Source organism: Peromyscus californicus, unplaced genomic scaffold (assembly GCF_007827085.1).
Source record: "Peromyscus californicus insignis strain IS unplaced genomic scaffold, ASM782708v3 Scaffold_12__1_contigs__length_115047231, whole genome shotgun sequence".
Classification (NCBI taxonomy): Eukaryota; Metazoa; Chordata; class Mammalia; order Rodentia; family Cricetidae; genus Peromyscus; species Peromyscus californicus.
This window is the reverse complement of record NW_026294413.1, coordinates 60,949,191-60,969,612: the sequence shown is the minus strand read 5'-3', so window position 1 is coordinate 60,969,612 and position 20,422 is coordinate 60,949,191. Positions and strand designations below refer to the sequence as shown.

General features: G+C 39.9%; 1 protein-coding gene and 1 long non-coding RNA gene across 4 annotated transcripts in view; one reads left to right on the top strand and one right to left on the bottom strand.

Moving 5' to 3' along the window:
* Ints6 (integrator complex subunit 6) overlaps positions 1-18,778 on the bottom strand; it is a 91,034-nt gene extending 72,256 nt beyond the window's left edge. Inside the window, exons 1-3 of one of the 3 annotated variants that reach the window (XM_052732985.1) lie at positions 18,004-18,778; positions 17,602-17,679; positions 16,631-16,780 (exon numbers count right to left, since the gene is read on the bottom strand). In XM_052732985.1, coding sequence (XP_052588945.1) covers positions 16,631-16,780; positions 17,602-17,679; positions 18,004-18,114 — 339 coding nt within the window. In that variant the 5' untranslated portion in view covers positions 18,115-18,778. The remainder of the gene's footprint in view (positions 1-16,630; positions 16,781-17,601; positions 17,680-18,003) is intronic. The other 2 variants (XM_052732984.1, XM_052732986.1) reach the window with 2 other exon arrangements.
* LOC128107286 (uncharacterized) overlaps positions 17,929-20,422 on the top strand; it is a 33,078-nt gene continuing 30,584 nt past the window's right edge. Inside the window, exon 1 of the long non-coding RNA XR_008217033.1 lies at positions 17,929-18,042. This is a non-coding gene — a long non-coding RNA (uncharacterized LOC128107286). The remainder of the gene's footprint in view (positions 18,043-20,422) is intronic.

Genomic DNA, 20,422 nt, shown 5'->3' with positions numbered 1-20,422 from the left:
GACAACATACAGGAATGATTACTTGTAAAAACTACAACTTCCAGAGTGTACCCACAGACACACACTCATGAATAGATGATAAAATATTAATGTCTTTCAATTTTGGAAAATGATATAAGTATCAAAGAAAAAAATATAATCATCTTCTTGGTGCCAACTATTCCCCTCTATAATAACGAAGATCCTTTCTTCTATGAGTTAAGCAAAAATCACACACAAAGTAATTATAGAACTAAATAATGACTAAAGGTGCCAGCTGTCAGTGACGCACTCCTTCAATCCCAGCACTCGGGAGGCAGAGCCAGGCGGATCTCTGTGAGTTCGAGGCCAGCCTGGTCTACAGAGTGAGATCCAGGACAGGCGCCAAAACTACACAGAGAAACCCTGTCTTGAAAAACCAAAAAATAAAAAAAAAATTTAAAAATGACTAAAGGTAATGTGTAATGAATTGTTTTTATTCTTCAGGGTAAAAAGCCCTCTACACATTAGAAATTAGTGAGTTTTAAATCACTAACAGTAGCAGGACATGCTGCTACCAATAGTTCTTTTCATGTACAGTTCTACACTGTTCTTCCCCTGCTTTTCACAGCACTTGCGTAATAAACTGACACTTTCTCTTGTCAGGATTACTTATGCATCAAATTAGAAGTTTTAGTTATCTACCAGTATAAGTTATTTTTCATGTTTTAAAAAAAGCAATTTAATTTAGCATTCAAAAGTCTACATTAAAAATAGATTTAAAGTCAATGTGTTTTTAGCTATATAGCCAAGCCTATAATGTTTGCTTCTCTGATCTTATATTTAAGAAACTATTATATATTTTTATTCTTTTTTAAAAAATATGTATTTATTATGTATATAGTGTTCTGTCTGCATGCATGCCTGCATGCCAGAAGAGGGCATCAGATCTCATTATAGATGACTGGGCTGCCATGTAGTTGCTGGGAACTGAACTCAGAACCTCTGGAAGAGCAGCTAGTGCTCTTCACCTCTGAGCCATCTCTCCAGTCCAATATATTTTTATTCTTAACACAATGTATGTAAAGTCACTTAATTTGGAGACAATGCCTACGAGTTTTCTTGGTGTTCACCTTGGTCACAAAGCTTGTGCTGCTTTTGTAGCATGCAAAACAGCAGGTTTCCTTCGGGCACTTTCCACACACTTGGCTTTGACTAACTTCCCCATCTCCCTTTCTGTACTGACCTTTCCCATAATTATGTCACACACACACACAGCTGTGCAAGGACATCAGTCAGCAGAGGGACTGAGTTCACTTTGCCTGGTGACAAGTTCTGAGCAGAGTACAAACAATCACTAGAAAACATGACAAGTTATAAAAGTTCTGCTTTAAACATCTATCTGATTTTAAGCAGGCATGGTGGCACAAAAACGTAATCCCAAGCCGGGCGGTGGTGGCGCACGCCTTTGATCCCAGCACTCGGGAGGCAGAGCCAGGCGGATCTCTGTGAGTTCGAGGCCAGCCTGGTCTCCAAAGCGAGTTCCAGGAAAGGCACAAAGCTACACAGAGAAACCCTGTCTCGAAAAACCAAAAAAAAAAAAAAAAAAAAAAAACGTAATCCCAGTACTTGAAGGCTGAGGTAAACGGTAGTTTGAGGACAGTAGGCTACATACACCTACTTTAAGGCTAGGCCACAGTACACAGTGGGAATTAGAATTTAAACCAAACAAATGGAAAAGAAAATCTGATTTTTTTTTGTTTGTTTTTTGTTTTTTGTTTTTCGAGATAGGGTTTCTCTGTGTAGCTTTGCGCCTCTCCTGGAACTCACTTGGTAGCCCAGGCTGGCCTCGAACTCACAGAGATCCGCCTGGCTCTGCCTCCCGAGTACTGGGATTAAAGGCGTGCGCCACCACCGCCCGGCGAAAATCTGATTTTTATACTGACCAAGATAATATGAAGTAAAAACTCCCACTTCACAAAAACTAACAGTTCGATAAACAACTGATCATGGTGTTAAACATGTCAATGAAAGCATAAAATTTCAAAAATTAAAAGAATTAATGCGAAGAGCCCACTTAGAACCAACAGTATTTTTGCAATATTGATAAGCTTGTGAAATGTTAAAATAAATTATTTTGAAATTAGTTTTAAAATTGTAAGTCAATTTCTTTAAAATAAAAAAACAAATCTCAGGGACAGAAGTTTGTTCATTTTATTCAAAACCCTAAAAAAAGCAATGGAAGAGGAACATAGATTTGTACTGGGCCCATAAACCAGTTATAATTAAGCTGAAGCAAAAGATAACTAGCCCTAAGTACTCAGTACAAACGGTTGTGGCTACATCTGTTATTGGCCTAGTGGACCCAAATTTTCTTCCTATGCCACCACATTCCACACATGTGCAAAGTCAAGAGCCTGGCTACTATTTTGCTATGATTGAGGCTTCTATTAAAAAAAAAATGTGAACAAAGAGTTAGTTAGCTCTCTGCCTCTCCTACAACAACATCTTCACTTAACCCCTATCTATTATCCAATCTCCGAGTTTTGCTATATGACAGGACGAAATGCTCAGAAATAAACAAATGAAATATTAAAATGTATATCCCTAGGCCAAAGCTACCACCAAGAGCAGGAAAATTTTTTAATTTCCAAAACTAGCTCATGATTTTCTTCAATCTAAAATTTCCATTTCAAATAAACAGCTGTAAGCAAAGGAATGTTGAAAAGTAGAACCGTTATATCTTTAGAGCACATCAACAAGGTTCCTAAACATGAAATACTGCTACTCCTTCCTAAGGGTAGGGCTGTTCATTAAGTTATATACATGGATAAACAATTGGTGAGTTAGAGATTCCAAACAAAATATAATTATTGGGGGGCTGGAGAGATGGCTCAGAGGTTAAGAGCACCGACTGCTCTTCCAGAGGTCCTGAGTTCAATTCCCAGCAACCACATGGTGGCTCACAACCACCTGTAATGAGATCTGGTGCCCTCTTCTGGCCTGCAGTCACATATGCTGTATACATAATAAATAAATAAATCTTTAAAAAACATATATATATATAATTATTGAACTCAATAAAGACTTCAATAAAGTTAATAGGCTTACTTCCAGAGTCAATATTCCAAAACTGGAATTTTAAGTTTCATGTTTTAAAACCTGGAAACAGTACTTTTATTAAGACCTCAAATGATGCAGCACAAACAGGTATTTTTTTTTAATCAAATTCTAAAGTAGTCATTTTTTTCTTAAGATCTGTTATGTATATGAGTGTTATGCCTACATGTATATATGTGCACATGTGTCTGGTACCTGAGGAAGTCACAAGAAAGGACTGGCTCCCCTGAAATTAGAGTTACAGGTGGTTGTGACATTCCATGTGGATGCTGGGAAACAAATCTGTGTTCTATGTAATGGCAAGCAGTGCTCTTAATCACTGAGCCATCTCTCCAGCCTCTAAAACCCTCATCTTGAACTATGCTTTTAAAATAGTATGCCTGACTATACACAAAGGATACATTAGAAACTCATTAGCTAAAGTTGCTTATTTCTACAAAAAGAAACATTTTATTTTCAAGTTAATTCTACTATAGAACTGTATGCCAATATGATCCCTTTTTTCAGCCCTATAATTTCTTATGTGGTAAATTTAACAGCATTAAAAATATAGAATAAAAAGGCTTGAGCAAAAGTATAAACTCAATCTATAGTACTGGAGAAAATAAAAAAGTTAGGGAGACATAACAAATTTATTTTACCAGAGTGACTAGGTAACTCTATTCAGGAATTTCATTTAAATCAAACAATAAAGAGATATAACCTTCACCATAAAAACTAAAAAACTACTAATGCGTGACTCTGTGAAAAGACAATATTTAAGGAACAAATGATAAGTCTAATTTAATAATTAAAACAGAATTTGAGTTTTACATTTAAACTGGATTCTAAAGTTTGAAAAATATTAGCAAGTTCGTTCTGGTAACTCCTAAAAAGTAGTAGCAGGCAAACAGAATTTATACTACCATAGAAAGAGAAATGAAGATGCAAGAATACTTTTACTGAACATTAATAATATGAATAAAAAACTTATCATATCCATTCTATTACAGGGATTAGGCAATATTAATGTGGGAAAATTAATGCAGCAAAATGTTTGAAAAATGACAAGGAAGTAAAATAAATGCAAAAATGTAAATATATTTTTAAAGACAGAAAAAGTTAGAAAAAGAAGATATCAATATGCAGAAAAATGGCACTAAATGAAATAGTAAAAGGTCTTTATTTAAAATACTTCTATTTATTCTAACTTTTATTGTTAATCCAGAATGGATAATGTCTGATCTCAAACAAGGTTATATTGAATGCAGATCCTAATGTAAGGAACAAATGATAAGTCTAAGTTTGAAACCCTATCTCAAAAAAATATATACATACACACACACACACAAACTTTTACTTTTTTAAATTAAAAAAAGTTTTTAAAACTCAATTCCCCTCATCAACTCACCCAGATCTGTCTATCCTATTCTCAAGTTTAATAATCTCCTTAGGTTGCTGACTCCCACAGGATCTACAGACACTACCTTGGCACAAATCTGGCTAAATCACTTTACTTTACTTTATGTGTATGAGTGTTTTGCCTGCATGTACATCTCTATACCAAATGTGTGCCTGCTATCTGAGGGTGACAGATCTACTGGGATTCAAGTTACAGATAGATGGCTGTGAGTTGCCATGTAAGTGCTGGGAATTGTCCCACGTCCTCTGAAAGCAGATAGTGTTCTTAATCATTGAGCCATCTCTCTAGGCCCCTAAATCATTTCTTGAACTCAAAAGTCAAATTGATTTTTAAATGCTCTACACCAAGCAGACCATGAATGTCTGACTGAGTAGGATGACTCTAGTTACTTCTCTCTACATCACAAACAGATTCTCAAAAGAATGAACTTACATGCAATGCTGTCTTTAAAAACAAAAGTATAGGAGTACTGGAAAGAAGGCTTAGCAGTTAAGAGTACTGGCTGGTCTTTCAGAGGACCTTGGTTTAATGCCCAGTATTATATGGCAACTACTGATCATCCATAACTCATTTCAGGGAACCCAACACACTCTTCTGGCCACCAAGGGTACCAGGCACATCTGTGATGCATAGACAGACATATACCCACCCCAAACACCAATGCACATAATATAACGGACTGGAGAGATGGGTCAGTGGTCAAGAGCTCTGACTGTTCTTCCAGGAGTCCTGAGGTTCAATTCCCAGCACCCACATGGTGGCTCACAACCATCTACAATAGGATCTTACTCCCTCTTCTGGCATGCAGGTATACATGCAGAGCACTCATACATAAAATGTAAATAATAAAAAGATTTTGCCGGGCAGTGGTGGTGCACGCCTTTAATCCCAGCATTCGGGAGTGAGTTCAAGGCCAACCTGGTCTACAGAGTATATATGTATATATATACACACACACATACATATACACACACACATATAAACTTCTACTTTAAATTAAAATTTTTAAAACAAAATCATGAAATTCTGCAAAGGCTTTCCCTACAGTGAAAACCTAGTCGATATATGTTACAGATCACAAAAATTAGTGACAAAGCTTTACATTTTTGAAAGGAAAAAAAAAACTCAAAACTAGGGTATTATTTCCCATATGCTATGGATGAAAGTAAATCTTAACTGGGTAAGACAACGTTAGTTTCAAGGCTTTTTAAAGAGTTTTTTTTTTTTTTTTTAATGGATTTTAATTTAGTTTTCTATCCAGACCTATCTTTCAAAAATGGTTTTATTATCTGTTCTGTAGTACTAGAGATCAAATTCAGGAGTTTATATATGCCAGGCAAGTAGTATGAAGCTCTATCTCCACAGTACCCCCAAAATGTCCCTAAGCCTTCTGAGCTGCAGACACAGACAATGGCTTCAGCATGTTAATATGGGTCATAAAAAAGCAGATGTCACATATGGGTGAAAATACAGACTGTAACAAATTTAAAACCTTACCACCAACATTTCATTGGACCAGAAACTCTATGAACACAATATAATGCCTTTTTCCATTAGGATCTGCATTCAATATAACCTTGTTTGAGATCAGACATTATCCATTCTGGATTAACAATAAAAGTTAGAATAAATAGAAGTATTTTAAATAAAGACCTTTTACTATTTCATTTAGTGCCATTTTTCTGCATATTGATATCTTCTTTTTCTAACTTACTGGTCAAAAATTCAAACTTTTACAATTGTAAAAGTACATAAATGACCATGAACTATCACAATTTAGGCATTACCAAAGGCCATGAAAATTATTGTTTTGCTAAATCCTGGCAATCCAAAAGCACTAAACCTTGCCATCTCATGAACACAGCCTTGGTAATCCCCCACTGTCTTACGGCCTAACTTTCCTCAGCACTCTGCGTACGCAATTGTTTTTAACTTTGAAATAATTGCATTTGGAGTTTTCAATCTTGTTTATGTTTTCTAATATCTAACAAGGCTCAAAAGCTTTAAGATGAAAAACCATTTTAACAAACCAGCATCAGTTTTGTCACTCATTAACCATAAATGGTACCACCTAACAGGCAATATACAATTCTTTGCTCACATACTTAAAACTAGTAATAAAGTGTTGTAGAAAATATAATCCTTCCAAATCCTTGTCAGGACCTTTACCACAAGCCCTAGACCGTATTTGGGCAAATCAAACTGATGGAAAAGATTTCATAGTCTTTTAAGGTACACATTTCAGAAAAGACAAGTATATAAGGATTAGAATTCATTTTCATTATGAAAAGTCACTAAGCTGACAATTAAGAGGTCTTTCAACATACAACTGTATCTCATAAGTAATTAAATTTCAAATAGCATGTCAAAAATACCTTTCATATTAAAAAAAGTAATTCATAGGCTTATCCTATTAATAGCTTTTGTCACACAATCTGCAAAAAGGGAATATTTTATACCTGGACTCCTTAGACAATGTTATCTTCTAACCTTGCCCATTCTAACCATCACCAATATGAATTCTAAAATATATAGTCCTGGAAATAGACTGATCTGAGATTCCTCAAAGTCTGAAGATGTTTCTTATTCTGAAATTCACAAATGTGTTTGCATGTATCTATTGGTATGAAACTGCTTTTGAAAAGATAAATGAAGATTTTAGAAAAGACTTCAGTAAAGTTTTTAAAAATATATATATATATATATATATATATTTAGAACAACATATTGAGACTCAAAATTAAAACCAAGAAACATGTTACCTACAGCGAAAGTTAGGACTTCAGCCTCAAGTAATGGATAGCTTGTGGGGCGGAAGCACACAGTATACCACAGAGATTTGGGGTCTGGTCAGTTTCAGAACAGAAAGCTTTCATCCTGATAAGAGTTTTCTTTAATAATGAGGATGATGATCCTCATCAACCGAATTTCTACCACATGCCAGGCAGTTATTTTGCCAGGCTGATTTTTTTTTTTTTTTTTTTTTTTTTTGGCCAGGCTGATTAACAAACATTATTTCTAATCCTTACAAAACTTTCAAGACTGGTACTGGCAACACTTTGTGAATGAGAAAGTTCAGGATTAAAGGACTTGTCAAAACATAAGCTATTAAGTGGGACAGACCAGCACATAGATTTGTTGTTGTTTGCTTGGGATTTTGGTTTTCTGTATCACCACGATGTTCTGGAGGGGAGAAGCAGGATTAAACCAAAGTTAGGCTCCCATTATTCCAGTTTTTAAAATCTGGAAGGAAATTTACAGAATAAATTACATTTCAGCCGGGCGGGTGGTGGCGCACGCCTTTAATCCCAGCACTCGGGAGGCAGAGCCAGGCGGATCTCTGTGAGTTCGAGGCCAGCCTGGTCTACAAAGCGAGTTCCAGGAAAGGCGCAAAGCTACACAGAGAAACCCTGTCTCAAAAAACCAAAAAAAAAAAAAATTACATTTCAGTAATAAAGTGGGTTGCACATTACTCAACATTCACCATAGTCATCTATGGTGAGCTCTTCTATTTAATTTTCCTAGTGGAAAAGCAGGATGAGAGGCTATAAGACTTGCCAGGAACTCACCAGTGTGGTAGAAAATCCATAAGCAAGCCAGTCACATTTTCCTGACTCAAGACATGAGGCTTAAATATTTTCAAAACCATCTTAGACCAAAAGAAAGCATGACAGTTAACCAACTACAAAGATGTCCAGGGAAGTTATTATTGTAGCCCTATTACTGGCTGGCTCAAATGGAAAGATCAACTAATTAACTGACAAATTATTAGCTGTATGTTAACTACCTAAATCAAAAAATAAAGTGTTAAAATGTGGAAACAAAAATTCTATTAACTACATACATATATTACAACCTTGGCCTAGAAGACAGGGAGATGGCTCAGCAGATAAAGATACATACACACATCAAAACAAACTAAATTGCAAAATTTATATTATTATAACCTTGTCCTTAAAATGTCATAAAATCCTATCAATCACCCCTTATACTGTATCCTTTTTTCCAAACTAGAGAGGAAAAACTGAACTGAAGCTAATAAGGTAACAAACAATATTTGGATAAAATGTTACAAGAAAGGTTAAAGTAAGCATTTCAACTTTTCTGAGCTTTTATTCTATAAATTTAAGAAGATACACTAAACCACAAAAAAACCGAAAAGTTGCCAGATGAAACTCTGCTCAAGAGCATATATAAAAATTCACTAACCTTCAAGTTCAGGATTTGTGCTTTGAAGTTCTAGCCCAAAAAAAATGTTGGAGTAGAAAAGATAAATAATAAAAAAAAAAACTAAAGCAGGGCTGAGGCTGTAGCTCAGTAAAGTGCTTTCCTAGCACATAATGAAGCCTTGCATTCAACTTCTGGTACCACATAAATCCACATGGTAGAACACAGCACTCAGAAGTGCAGGCAGGCAGGATCAAGAGTTCAAGAATAGGGCTAACAAGATGAATCAGTAGTTAAGAACACCTTCTGCTCTTTGCAGAGAGTCCCAGGTTTGGGTCTCAGCACCACAACAGCAGTTTACAACTGTCCACAGTTCTAGGGGTCCAAAGCCAGTATACCAGGCATGTATATGTATACACATGCCTGTATGTATGTGTGTGTATATATATGTATGTGTGTGTGTGTGTGTGTGTGTACACACACACACACACATACATACATACAGGCAATAGCAAATATGCACAAAATAAGTAAGTAAATATTTTTGTAAGTTCAAGATCATCCTCAGTTACATAGTGAATTCAAGGCCAGTGGGATACTTGAGACTTTGACTCCAAAAAGGGGTGGGGGGAACTAACTCCTGCAAGTTTTCCCCCTAACTTCCAAAGGTCTGCTTTGTCCCCCAATACATAATAAATAGAATTTACAAAGTAAAGCAAAACAAAACCAAAAACTCTTCTGTATCATGTTTATAATCAATGTAACAAGCTTAAATTACATAATTTAAGCTAACAAAAATAAAGTTTATATAAGGAAATCAATTTTGTAAAATGGAAGAAAAATGAGCTTTTTGTCATTTAAAGAATACCTAAAGTCAGGTGTGGTGGCACAAACTTCTAATCCCAGCTCTCAGGAAGCAGAAGCAAGTGGATCTCTAAGAGTTTGAGGCCAGCCTGGTCTACAAAATGAGTTCCAAGACAGCCAGGGCTACACAAAGAAACCTTGTCTCAAAACACTAAACAAACAAACAATGATGTCCTCTGGGTGTCATTTTTTTCATTTCCTTCTGAAATGTCAAAAGTAATTTTTTAAGAGTTTGGAAAACAGATTTACAGTATAAAAAGATACTGTAGCAAGTTTTTTTGGAAAAAAAATATATTATCCTGAAAGCTCCTTAAAAATCAAACCTGTAGGAAAAAAAAAAAAACCCAAGGACAATATGGCTTCTGTCACATCTCTGACTGGTCAGCTAAACTCATATGCAGCTTTTATTCAGCACACTGATTTAAAAATGTTTTCCCAAGCTGGGTGGTGGTGACACAAGCCTTTAATTCCAGCACCCAGAAGGCAGAGGCAGGTGGATCGCTGTGAGTTCGAGGTCAGCCTGGTCTATAGAGTGAGTTCCAGGACAGCCAGGACTGTTTGTTACACAGAGAAACCTTCTCTTGAAAAGCAAAACAAACAAACAAAACAAAAATGTCTTCCCAATACTTGACTCCTGCTTCCACTGAATGTATCTCTCTAAAGACACAAGCTCATACTAATCAACCACCATTAAGACAACTTCAGCAGAGAATGTTCTCACGCCTGCTTCTCTAGGATGAACTACAAAATCCAAGGGGGAAAAAAATCTCAACATGCTAACAGATTTCAAAGCATGTAATAACAGAACTCAACATTAAAACTCACTAGATTTTTATAACTGTAATTTCAAATAAGGAGGGAAATACTAAACTAGACACAAACCACTGTACATCTTTTTATTTTTTGTTTTTAAGACAGTGTCTCACTGTGCAGACCAGGCTGGCCTTCTTGCCTCTGTTGGGACTAAAGTTTGGCTTGTGCCACCAAGCCCATTTTCCTGTATGTCTTTAAAGTTTGTTTGTCCCTAACTAAGCACTACGGACACTTTAAATATAAATCAGATTTAAGCCTCTCATTCATTCTCTAACAGTATGGGTACATAGTAGCTTATTCAGAATAAGCAGCAGAGACACAGGGTGACAATGTCATTGGTTCAGTATTATACAGTGATTCAATGACAAAGTCAAGACTGGGCATTCCATTGCCAGCTACTGCTCTTCTCTAAAACAATACTTTTATGGGGAGGAAGTCCTCCCCTCACTACAAATTATTTAAATGCTTTTGAAAAGGACTTGCCAAGACTATCCAATAGTGCTGGGCAAACTGGACAGTGACATGCAAAAGAAAAGTTGAATCCTTTACATACACTATACATAAAAATCAGCTCAAAATAGATAAAAGGCCTGTATGTGTTCTAAAACTATAAAAGAAAAGCTTCAATAATGCTAGACTAAGTAAACCTTTTTAGACATGAAAAAGTACAGGAAAAATTAATAGACTCAACTACATAAAAACAAATTCTGAGCATCAAAAGAACATAATCAACAGTATAAACATATAACCTACAGAATGACAGAAGATGTGTGAACTGTATGATAAAGAGTTTATAACTGAAACATATAAAGAACCCCAAAGGGCTGGGAAGGTGGCTCAGTCACAGAGTACTTGCCTAGGGTGTGTTCAACTCCCAACACTTTGAACAACACAAAAACAACAAAAACTCCAGTATGTATGTGTCTTGAGTCCCTGTTTAACTCAAAACTTTAAATACACATCTCCAAAGACTGTATATAAATGGCTAACCAGTGCATGAAAATATGTTAAATATAAACACTAATTCAAAAAAATGCAAATCAAAACAATAATGGTTATCTTCTCAAATCCATTAAGATGGCTAAGGAAAACTTGTGGAGTCTGTGTGGGTCAGCAGGATATAGGAAGCATCTTTTGTGTACTATTGCTGGAATGTAAAATGGTGCAATTACTATGGAAGATTATGGAGAGCTCCTCAAAAAAAAAATAAGAATTTACTATTCTATTTCAACATTTGCATCCTCAAGAAATGAAAGCAGTCTTAAAGAGATGCTTACCTACATATATTAATTGCAGTATTATTCCTGATAGTCAAGAAAATTCTGACAAAAATTCTACACACTACAAGGTGGATGAACCTTAAGGATTAGGCAAATAATCCTTAGTCATAAAACAAACAAACATGGGCTGGAAAATTGACTCAGTAGTTAAGAGAACTTGTTGTTCTTGCAAAGTACCCTGGTTTGATTCCCATCCCCACATGGAGGCTCACCACTTCTTCAGGTACCAGGCATGCATGTGGTGCACAGATATATGTACAGGCAAAAGCATTCACATAACTAAATTTAACCAGGTGATGGTGGCACATGGCTTTAATCCCAGCACTCGGGAGGCGGGGCAGAGGCAGAGGCAGGTGGATCTCTGTGAGTTGGAGACCAGCCTGGTCTACAAAGAGAATTCCAGGAAAACCAGAGCTGTTACAAACAGAAACCCTGTCTTGAAAAAACCAAAACCAAAAAAACCCACACTCACCCCCTCAGTATCCACAAAAAGTTGGTTCCTGGTTGTCCCTAGAAGATACCAAAATCCAGATTCTCAAGCACTCTAAATACCTAATGCAATCTTTTTTTTTTAAAAGATTTATTTATTATGTAGAGTCTTCTACCTGCATGCCTGAAGGGGGCGCCAGATCTTATTATAGATGACTGTGAGCCACCATGTAGTTGCTGGGAATTTGAACTCAGGACCTCTGGAAGAGAAGCCAGCTCTTAACCTCTGAGCCACCTCTCCAGTCCTACCTAATGCAATCTTAATGCTATGTAAAGAGTTGTATTCAGTGGATAGTGACATAGAAACAAGCTCAGTACAGATGCAGGATTTGTTCAGATAGTTCTGATCTGTGGTAGGCTGAATCCATAGATTAGCAAGCCCACAGATGGAGGGTTCATCTATGTTATGTGATAAGGAATGCACAGTAGTCTAACTATTTAAAAAAAAAAAAAGCAGGAAGTAGAAAAGGCATCCTCAAGGGAATGTAGGGAATTGGAGTTATTAATAGGTAGAGTTTTATTTTTTTCCTAGGTATTGCTTTTATAAAACTGTGAATATACCTAATACCATAGAACTGCACACTTAAAGATGATGAAGATGGGAAATTTTGTTTTCTACATCTTAATTTTTTTTTTTTAAATAAGGGACTTATGGATGGAAAGATGACTCAGCAAAGAAAGGCACGTGCCACCAAACCTAAGTACCTGAATTTGAGCACAGGACCAGCACAATGGGAGGATAAAACCACTCTCACATTACCCTCTAATTTCACACATGCACTATGGCATGCTACACCTCCCCACACACAAATGTCATTAAATCTTTTTAATAAAACTTATTTTAATTAAGGGACTTACAATTTTTACAACAGTGCCGATCGACAAAGGGTGTACCTCTGTAGTAGGACCTTTGTCTAGCATGCACAAGGATCTGGGTTTCATATCCAACACCACACAAAGACTAACTATTCACTATTGTTTCAGGTCACATTTCAGCACTGTAGTACAGGCAGTATACAGGCAAGTATAATAATCTCCTTTCACTTGAAAAGGTTATTAATAGCTTAATAAATACCGAAGAACTTGTTGATAATCTAAGGGGAAAGAAAAACCAAAAACTCAAATAGGAACCAAGTTTTTACTAATTCACTAATTAGCATTAGAAGAAAAGCCGGGTCAAGCATGGTGGTGCAGGCTTGTAATCCCAACACTCAGAAGTTCAAGGCTGGCCAGTCTATACAGTGAGTTCCAGGCTTGCAATGGCTATAGTGAGGTCAGCTCAAAAAACAGAACATCAAACTCATCTCACACCAAAGCCATCATTGTCAAAAGGGGTAAATACTCTCATTTAAAATTCTCAAAGCAATAAATATTTTTCTCTTTTTAAAATGCACAGTAGAAAAAAAAATGCACAGTAGGTCAGGCACCATTCTAAACAATCCAATCAGTGCTACTATATTGGAGAGTGAAATAGAGTCAGACCAATGGAAACAATCATGATGTGCAGGCCAGAGTCAGATTCAGCAGCTAAACCTAACTTTAAAAAAAAAAAAAAAATGCTGGGCTGGAGAGATGGCTCAGTGGTTAAAAGCACTGGCTGCTTTTCCAGAGGTCCCGAATTCAATTTCCAGCAACCACATGGTGGCTCACAACCTTCTGTAATGAGATCTGGTACCCTCTTCTGGCCTGCAGGAAGGCATTCACGCAGACAGAACACTGTATACATAATAAATCTTTAAAAAAAAAAATGCTACAAACATTGAAGAAAAAGAACAAAAAAACACAGAATAAATATAAAAACATGTCAATTTATATAATAAAACTGTCCAATGTGTCTACATTCTTTCTTTTCTTTTTTTTTTTTTTTTTTTTGGTTTTTCGAGACAGGGTTTCTCTGTGTAGCTTTGCACCTTTCCTGGAACTCGCTTTGGAGACCAGGCTGGCCTCGAACTCACAGAGATCCGCCTGGCTCTGCCTCCCGAGTGCTGGGATTAAAGGCGTGCGCCACCACCGCCCGGCCTGTGTCTACATTCTTAATCTTATCTACTTGAGCTTATTTTCAGATTCTCAAAGGATCAATATAATTTGAAACTATTAACATGTGGACGATAACTTGCAAGTTTATCTGCAATCAGCAATAAGATGCTGCTTTTAAAGAGAAGGGATGACTGAAGGTTCACACTCATGGTTCACACTCATCTACAACTGTAAAAATATCAGCAAATGGTACTGGTTACCAAATATTTAAAAGGATCTTCTACACAGGCAGACAATTTGTTAGTGGAATATCCAAAGGTGCATGAGAAAACCATTTAAGAATCTTTTCTGCTCAGCTATTTTAACCTTACAATTCTAAGTATCCTACCTAATTAAGAATGCCAAATTAATAAATGCAATATGGAAACTAGTGTTCTTGCAATTGATTATATAAAATCACCTATGTGTCTATATGTATACAGGAAAAGGTTATTGATGTAAATATACCAATAAATACGTGTACATTTAACCCATATTTAGGAAAGTAATTTTTATATATAAGAAATAAATGTTTAAGAAAATAAGACTGTATTAGATGTATAGATGCTCTGTAAGACTAACATGTCTTCCAGCTAACCCACCTTTTCTCATTTCCTTCAACTATTGAGACTACATCCAGTATTCCTATTATTCAGCATGAAATACTTATGTACAAAAATACTAAGGTTACAGATCCTACGAAGTTCTTTTCCAAATATCCAAATGATATTTAGTATTAAGTAATTTCAATCATCCAAAATTCTGGTAACTTTTGTATAAATAGGAATTATAGAATATTTAAATAAAGAAAAATGGTTTTATGATGAAAAAATCCAGAAGCATGTCTTCTTCCAAGTAAAATTTACTCAAAAATTTTCCATTTATTGAGAAATTGTAGCGTCTTAATTATTTTAAAGCTAGTTTCATTTGTGCAAATTCAGGATATAAGCAAAAACCATTAACATTGCTTCCTGAATCCTAGCTGATTCACTAAAATGACTGAGAGGCATTATCCTTCCTTGTTGCAAGTTAATAAACCCTAGTCAGTAAGAACATCTCAAAACACCAAAGCTCTGCCTTCAACTTTAAACTTCCTAGAGAGTAAGCACACAGGTGCCCTGGAACTCTCCTAAAGGACTTTTTGCTGTTTTAACTATGTAGTTGAAGGTGGATATATCCAAATGTCCTTCCCTCTTATGAAATGTAACACAGAAAAATAGGAAATTGATAGCTCTACAACACATAACCTGACAACAAAATAAAGGAACTTAATAGGAAGTTTCAAATGTGTCTTTAACTCGGCAAAGTTTGATTAAAATCTTAAACGATAATAGAAAATAGCACTACATACACCAAAGGAGTAAGATGCTTTTACAGAAACAGACCAAGTGACAAAGGAGCAGCAAAAAAATAAATAAAATAAAATAACTAAAGTGTTAAGATATTTACTAATTAAAGGATGAAAATGCTTTTCAGGAAAGTCTGGTTTGTAACGCATACTTTAAATGCTTGAGCACTAAATTCAACCATTTCTAAAGATGGTTAAATGTTTCAGAGTTATCCCCCAAATGAGGCATATAGCTTGTGAAGTCACAGGAAGAACTGCCTTGAAATGTTCAAAATTCGTGAGAACTGTACATTATGAAACTTGGGAAAAGTATAAAATATATATTCCTAAATGTAGCATTATGGTAATAGTGCTTTGCATACGGAATTCCTTGGGTGTGCCATTACTCCTTGTGTGCAGCATTACATATTCTTTGGTATCTTGTATTTCTAGGATAGCAATATTTATAATAGATCACCTCACATTTCCTTAGTGAATGACTATTGTTGATTTAAAGCTCTTGTCTCATCCTCACAGTGAGAGGGACTTTTGGGGAGCTTCAGGAAGACAGGCAAACTTTCATGTTTCACAGAAAGCATTTTCCCAAAGGTTTGGAAATTTTAAACTTTAAGAATTCTGAATCTGTCATTAATTTTAGACTTCCTACTGCAGTAACTTCTAATAGTAGATGCTTCAAAAGACATCTGAATGTAGTCAACCAATTACTGCACTCCTGACAAATCTTACCTTTCCAATATACAATGTGGGTTAGGATAAATCCTAATCTAACAGTCATTTCCTCTAATATCTTTACTAACCTAGAAGCAACTGCTACGTCAACCAACAGCTGTGATCCACTGCAAGAGCTGCGTATGTGCCTACAGGTAACGGAGCTTCAGACTGGTGTGTATCTTCCCTTTTATGTCTTTTATGAACTTCTGAGGGACTGAAACCAAATTCAGGTCAACTTTCTAGCCAAGAATTTAAATCCAAATTCTGAATGCAAATACATTTAAAGGGGGAAATGAGGGATATAAAAATCATACACCTTAGGTGTTTAGAACTGTGTGTACACTGTATTTCAACCTCGTTATGTTTTATACTTCCATTCCACGTTGCATATTTTTTTGACTGGATTGTGCTTTTATACACATAAATAAAAACAACTCTTTTCTACCTTAGTATTCAACCTACCTGCCCATAGTTGTCTATGCCAGTTACTAATCTATTTAAATTTAACAAATCAAAAGCTGTCCTTAGGGATTGGCCAAGAGTCGTAAGTCCTTCTGCCTGAAGGTTTTTCAGTTCATTCATAAACGTTGCATGATTTTCCTTCCATCCAGCCTGAAAAGAAAGATGTAAAAAATTTTTTTATATCATTTGAAGTCACAAACACACATGGACAACGATTATAATGTGATGTCCACCAAGCAGGTATGCCACTTCGGGTTTGTTAACTTCACTTTTGGTTGATATGGCTTGGGTAGTAACACGTTATAACTGTTGTCTCTGGTGAGGAAAGGAAACTCTTCCAAAGGTGGCCAAGAATGAACCTGCTTGCCCTACACCTTTTGGTAAGTAACAACAGTCTTAATACTTTAATAACTTCCCTGGGAAATTTGCTAACAGAACATCCTCCAAATTGTGTGTAAGGGGCGGGTGTTGCGAAGGTACTAGTGGAAGGCAGATGGCAGCAGGACTTCTTAAGTTGACCACAGCTGTCCCACCAATCGGTGGCCTTCCTAGTTCCACTCGGTGATGACCAAGTCTCGAAGCCCCCCTCCTGGCTTCCCTGCCAGCTTGGCTGGTTCCCTTTTAATGCAAACCCGGGCTAGGCAAGGCTGGGCCCGGCTGTCACTCGGGCTAACTTGAATAAATATCCCCCACAGTTCATTGCTGCCGCTCACGCCGCGGAGGGGAAATGTCGGCCATGTTGATCGTAGCGCCTCCGCCGCCAGGCCGAGCCGGACCCGGAGGGGACGGCGGTGGGCCCGAAACTGCCACCGCGCCGGCGCTCCGGGGCCGGGGAGGGGTGGGAGGCCGCAGGGGAAGGGACCTGGGAGGCGGGAGCGGCGGTGGGGGAGGGGAGCATAATGGAGAGGGGGGCGGGGAGGGTTGAGCTAGGAAGGAGCAGGGAAAGGGAGGGGGAGGGCGAGGGCTGTTACCTTGATAGCATAGGGCGGCTCTTCGAAAGTGACCAGCATATACCTGTCTCCTCGGCTGGCAGGGTCCCGGGCACGGAGCTGCGGGCCAGGGTGGGGACAGGAGGGGAGAGAGGGCAGCACAGAGGCGAGGTTACCAGTCGCAGAAGGGTCCCCGGCCGCCCCCCATAGTACCGCACACGCAGGGCCGCCCCTCCGCCGATCCCCCCCCCCCCCCGCACCCACAGTAACCCCACATGGGCCAGGCCCGCCGGAGCCCGCTCCCAGCGCCCGCCCGCCCGCCCGCCCGCGCGGTGGGGGAGGGGTCCCCGCGCCCGCGGCGCCCGCAGTGGCCCCGCCGCCCCCCGCCCTGCCCCCCGCGGGCCACCGGGTCCGGGTCGCCGCCGGGGCTCGGTCAGCCGGTACCTTCATGAAGGTCTCTACCGCGCCTTTGGCCGTGTCCAGGTAGGTGGTGCCCAGATGGCTGCGCTGGTTCATAGAGGCAGACGTGTCTATCAGGAACAGTAAGATGGGCATAGTGCTGGCCGGGGACACCGGGGCCCGAGGTGGTGACGAGATGGCAGAGGTTGGAGGCAGCGGCGGCGGCGGCGGCGGCGGCAGCGGCGGCGGCAACCGCCGCTACGCGGGGCGGGGAACGCGGCCCCCGGGAGGAAAACACCGGCTGTGGGGAGTTTCTCCCCCGATAGTTGAGAGGAAACTCCCCAGCCCAGGTCCTCCCGGTCCTACCCCCGCCTCTGGCCCGTCTGCCCGCTGGGGCGGCCGCACGGACGTCTGTCCGTCCGTCCCCCCTGCCTGGGGGGTCCCGTCCCCACTCCCGGCCCCTGTGTGTGTCCCCGCGGGAGACGGGCCCAGTTCCCCACCCCACCCCCAGTGCAGGGAGTGGGGACCAGGGATCTGGCGAAGAGGGGAGTGGGCTGAGGGGAGATTGGCCCTGGGGCTGTTGGGAGAAGTTTCAGGGACTCCCTCCGCACCCCAGCGGTGTCACCACTTTCTCAGCCCCTCTCGCTACTGAAGCGCTTTTCTCTCTCACTCTCCGGTTTTAACTCGGGCAGGGGCTACGTAGGCCCCGCCCCTGACACGTAGTCGCGTCACGTGACGCGCCGACCCGCCGTTCTACTGGCTGGTCCTTAGGGCCTTATTAGCATATTCAAACAGGACCGGGGCGGGGGAAGCTTGTAGGCCGACTTAGAGGACAGTTATTGAGCACGCGCGGAGGCGGGGCCCCGGGTGCGCGCTCGAGCCGGCGCGAGGGGCGGCCGGAGGCCGGCAGCCGGGAGGCGGGCTCCGGAAAGGGGCGGGGACACGCCGCGGAAGCACCGCGGGTGGGGGCGGGGACTGTGTTGGCGGGCGCAGGGCGGCCGCGGCTTGTAGGCGTGCGTGTCAGGGCGGCCGGCCTTTTGGGCTGTGCTCGGTGGCAGGGTCGGGAGAAGGGAAGTGGAAGCCGCCCTCCGCCCGTGGGCGAGGGCTCTGCGTCGTGATTGAGAGTGCAGGGCTGAGAAGAGGGAACTGCCGGGGGAGAGGGAACCGTGCAGGCCCACGCGGCGGTAGCAGGGACGACCCAGCGGGGGGAGGGGAAGTGGGAGGTTGTTTATGACCTGGTACTAATCCCCGCCAGGCATTCGGCCCCGGCTGCAGCCGATCCGAGGACCCACAGAAAAGGCAGGCAGTCCTGGAGTGCCTCACCCAACCCTGCAAAAAACACGAAGGGGAACTCACGTGTGGACGAGTAAAAACGGCTGCCCTCCCCAACCAAGTTACCACTTCAACTCGTTTAGGGCACTAGAATAGACTCAGAAAGAAAAGGGGCTTGCCAAATCCTAATCCACCGCCCGCGTTTTAAAATGGAAAGGATGACCACGTTGCGCAGGTGACCCAGAGAATAGGTTTCCCGGAAACCCGCCTTTCAGTCCCTGCCAGTATTGTGTCAGAAAACATTCTCTGCCCATGTCACATTACCTGAAGTCTTCGATCTGCGCCCGCAAGTCCGAAGAATTGTTCTCAAATGTAGTTGGAAAACTGCAAGAAGCTGCCTGATAGACAAGTTGAATTTGGGACATAGAGGCCTTGTTAGACTGTAGGTATTTATAGGGCCTCTCCCACCGGCCCTGCATTTCCGGATTGTCTCTATGCTGAGATTCTGGGCTGCTGGGCAACTGAAGTGGCATGCTTGTGGCACTTTTTTTTTTTTAAATATCTGCCTTTGTTGTTTGAGCTTTTCCTAATATTTCAGAAAAAAGTTTTTAATTGATTAACAATAAAGTGTAGCGTACTGTTTTGTGGGAATGAACCATAGGAGAGGCATGAGATCATTAGAGGTTAAGACTATAAAAAATGATGAGCCACCAGCCAGTATTTGCTGCAGACTATGTTATGCTTAAGGGCTGGTGGGAATTAATATATGAAAAAATGAGGACCATGGTTTCAGAGTTTGTGGTAGTCTAAGAAAATATAAAGACATTGAAAATCAGAAAATGATTACCATGATTCGGGAAGAAAAAGAAACCTGTTCAACTGGGGTGATAGTAGTTTCCAAGGTTTGCGTTTAGCACTTCTTGAGCGTCTAGATCCTAATGAGGGATGGATGACAAGTTGCCTTCACTGCCATGCCGTTTTTCTTGTCGTGAGAGAGCATAATTTTCACAGAATTAGTCTCATTTTTTTTTTTTAACCAGGCCTTTCAGGTGTGTAGGGGCCCTGCCTGTCGAAAACAGACTCCTTTAGAGCCATAAGAATGTCTTATTTCCTGTGTATTGTGGAATAATATGAGTCCTATATGAGTTAAAGAAGCAGCAGTTGCTGGTGAAAAGAAGGGAGAAGGAAAAAA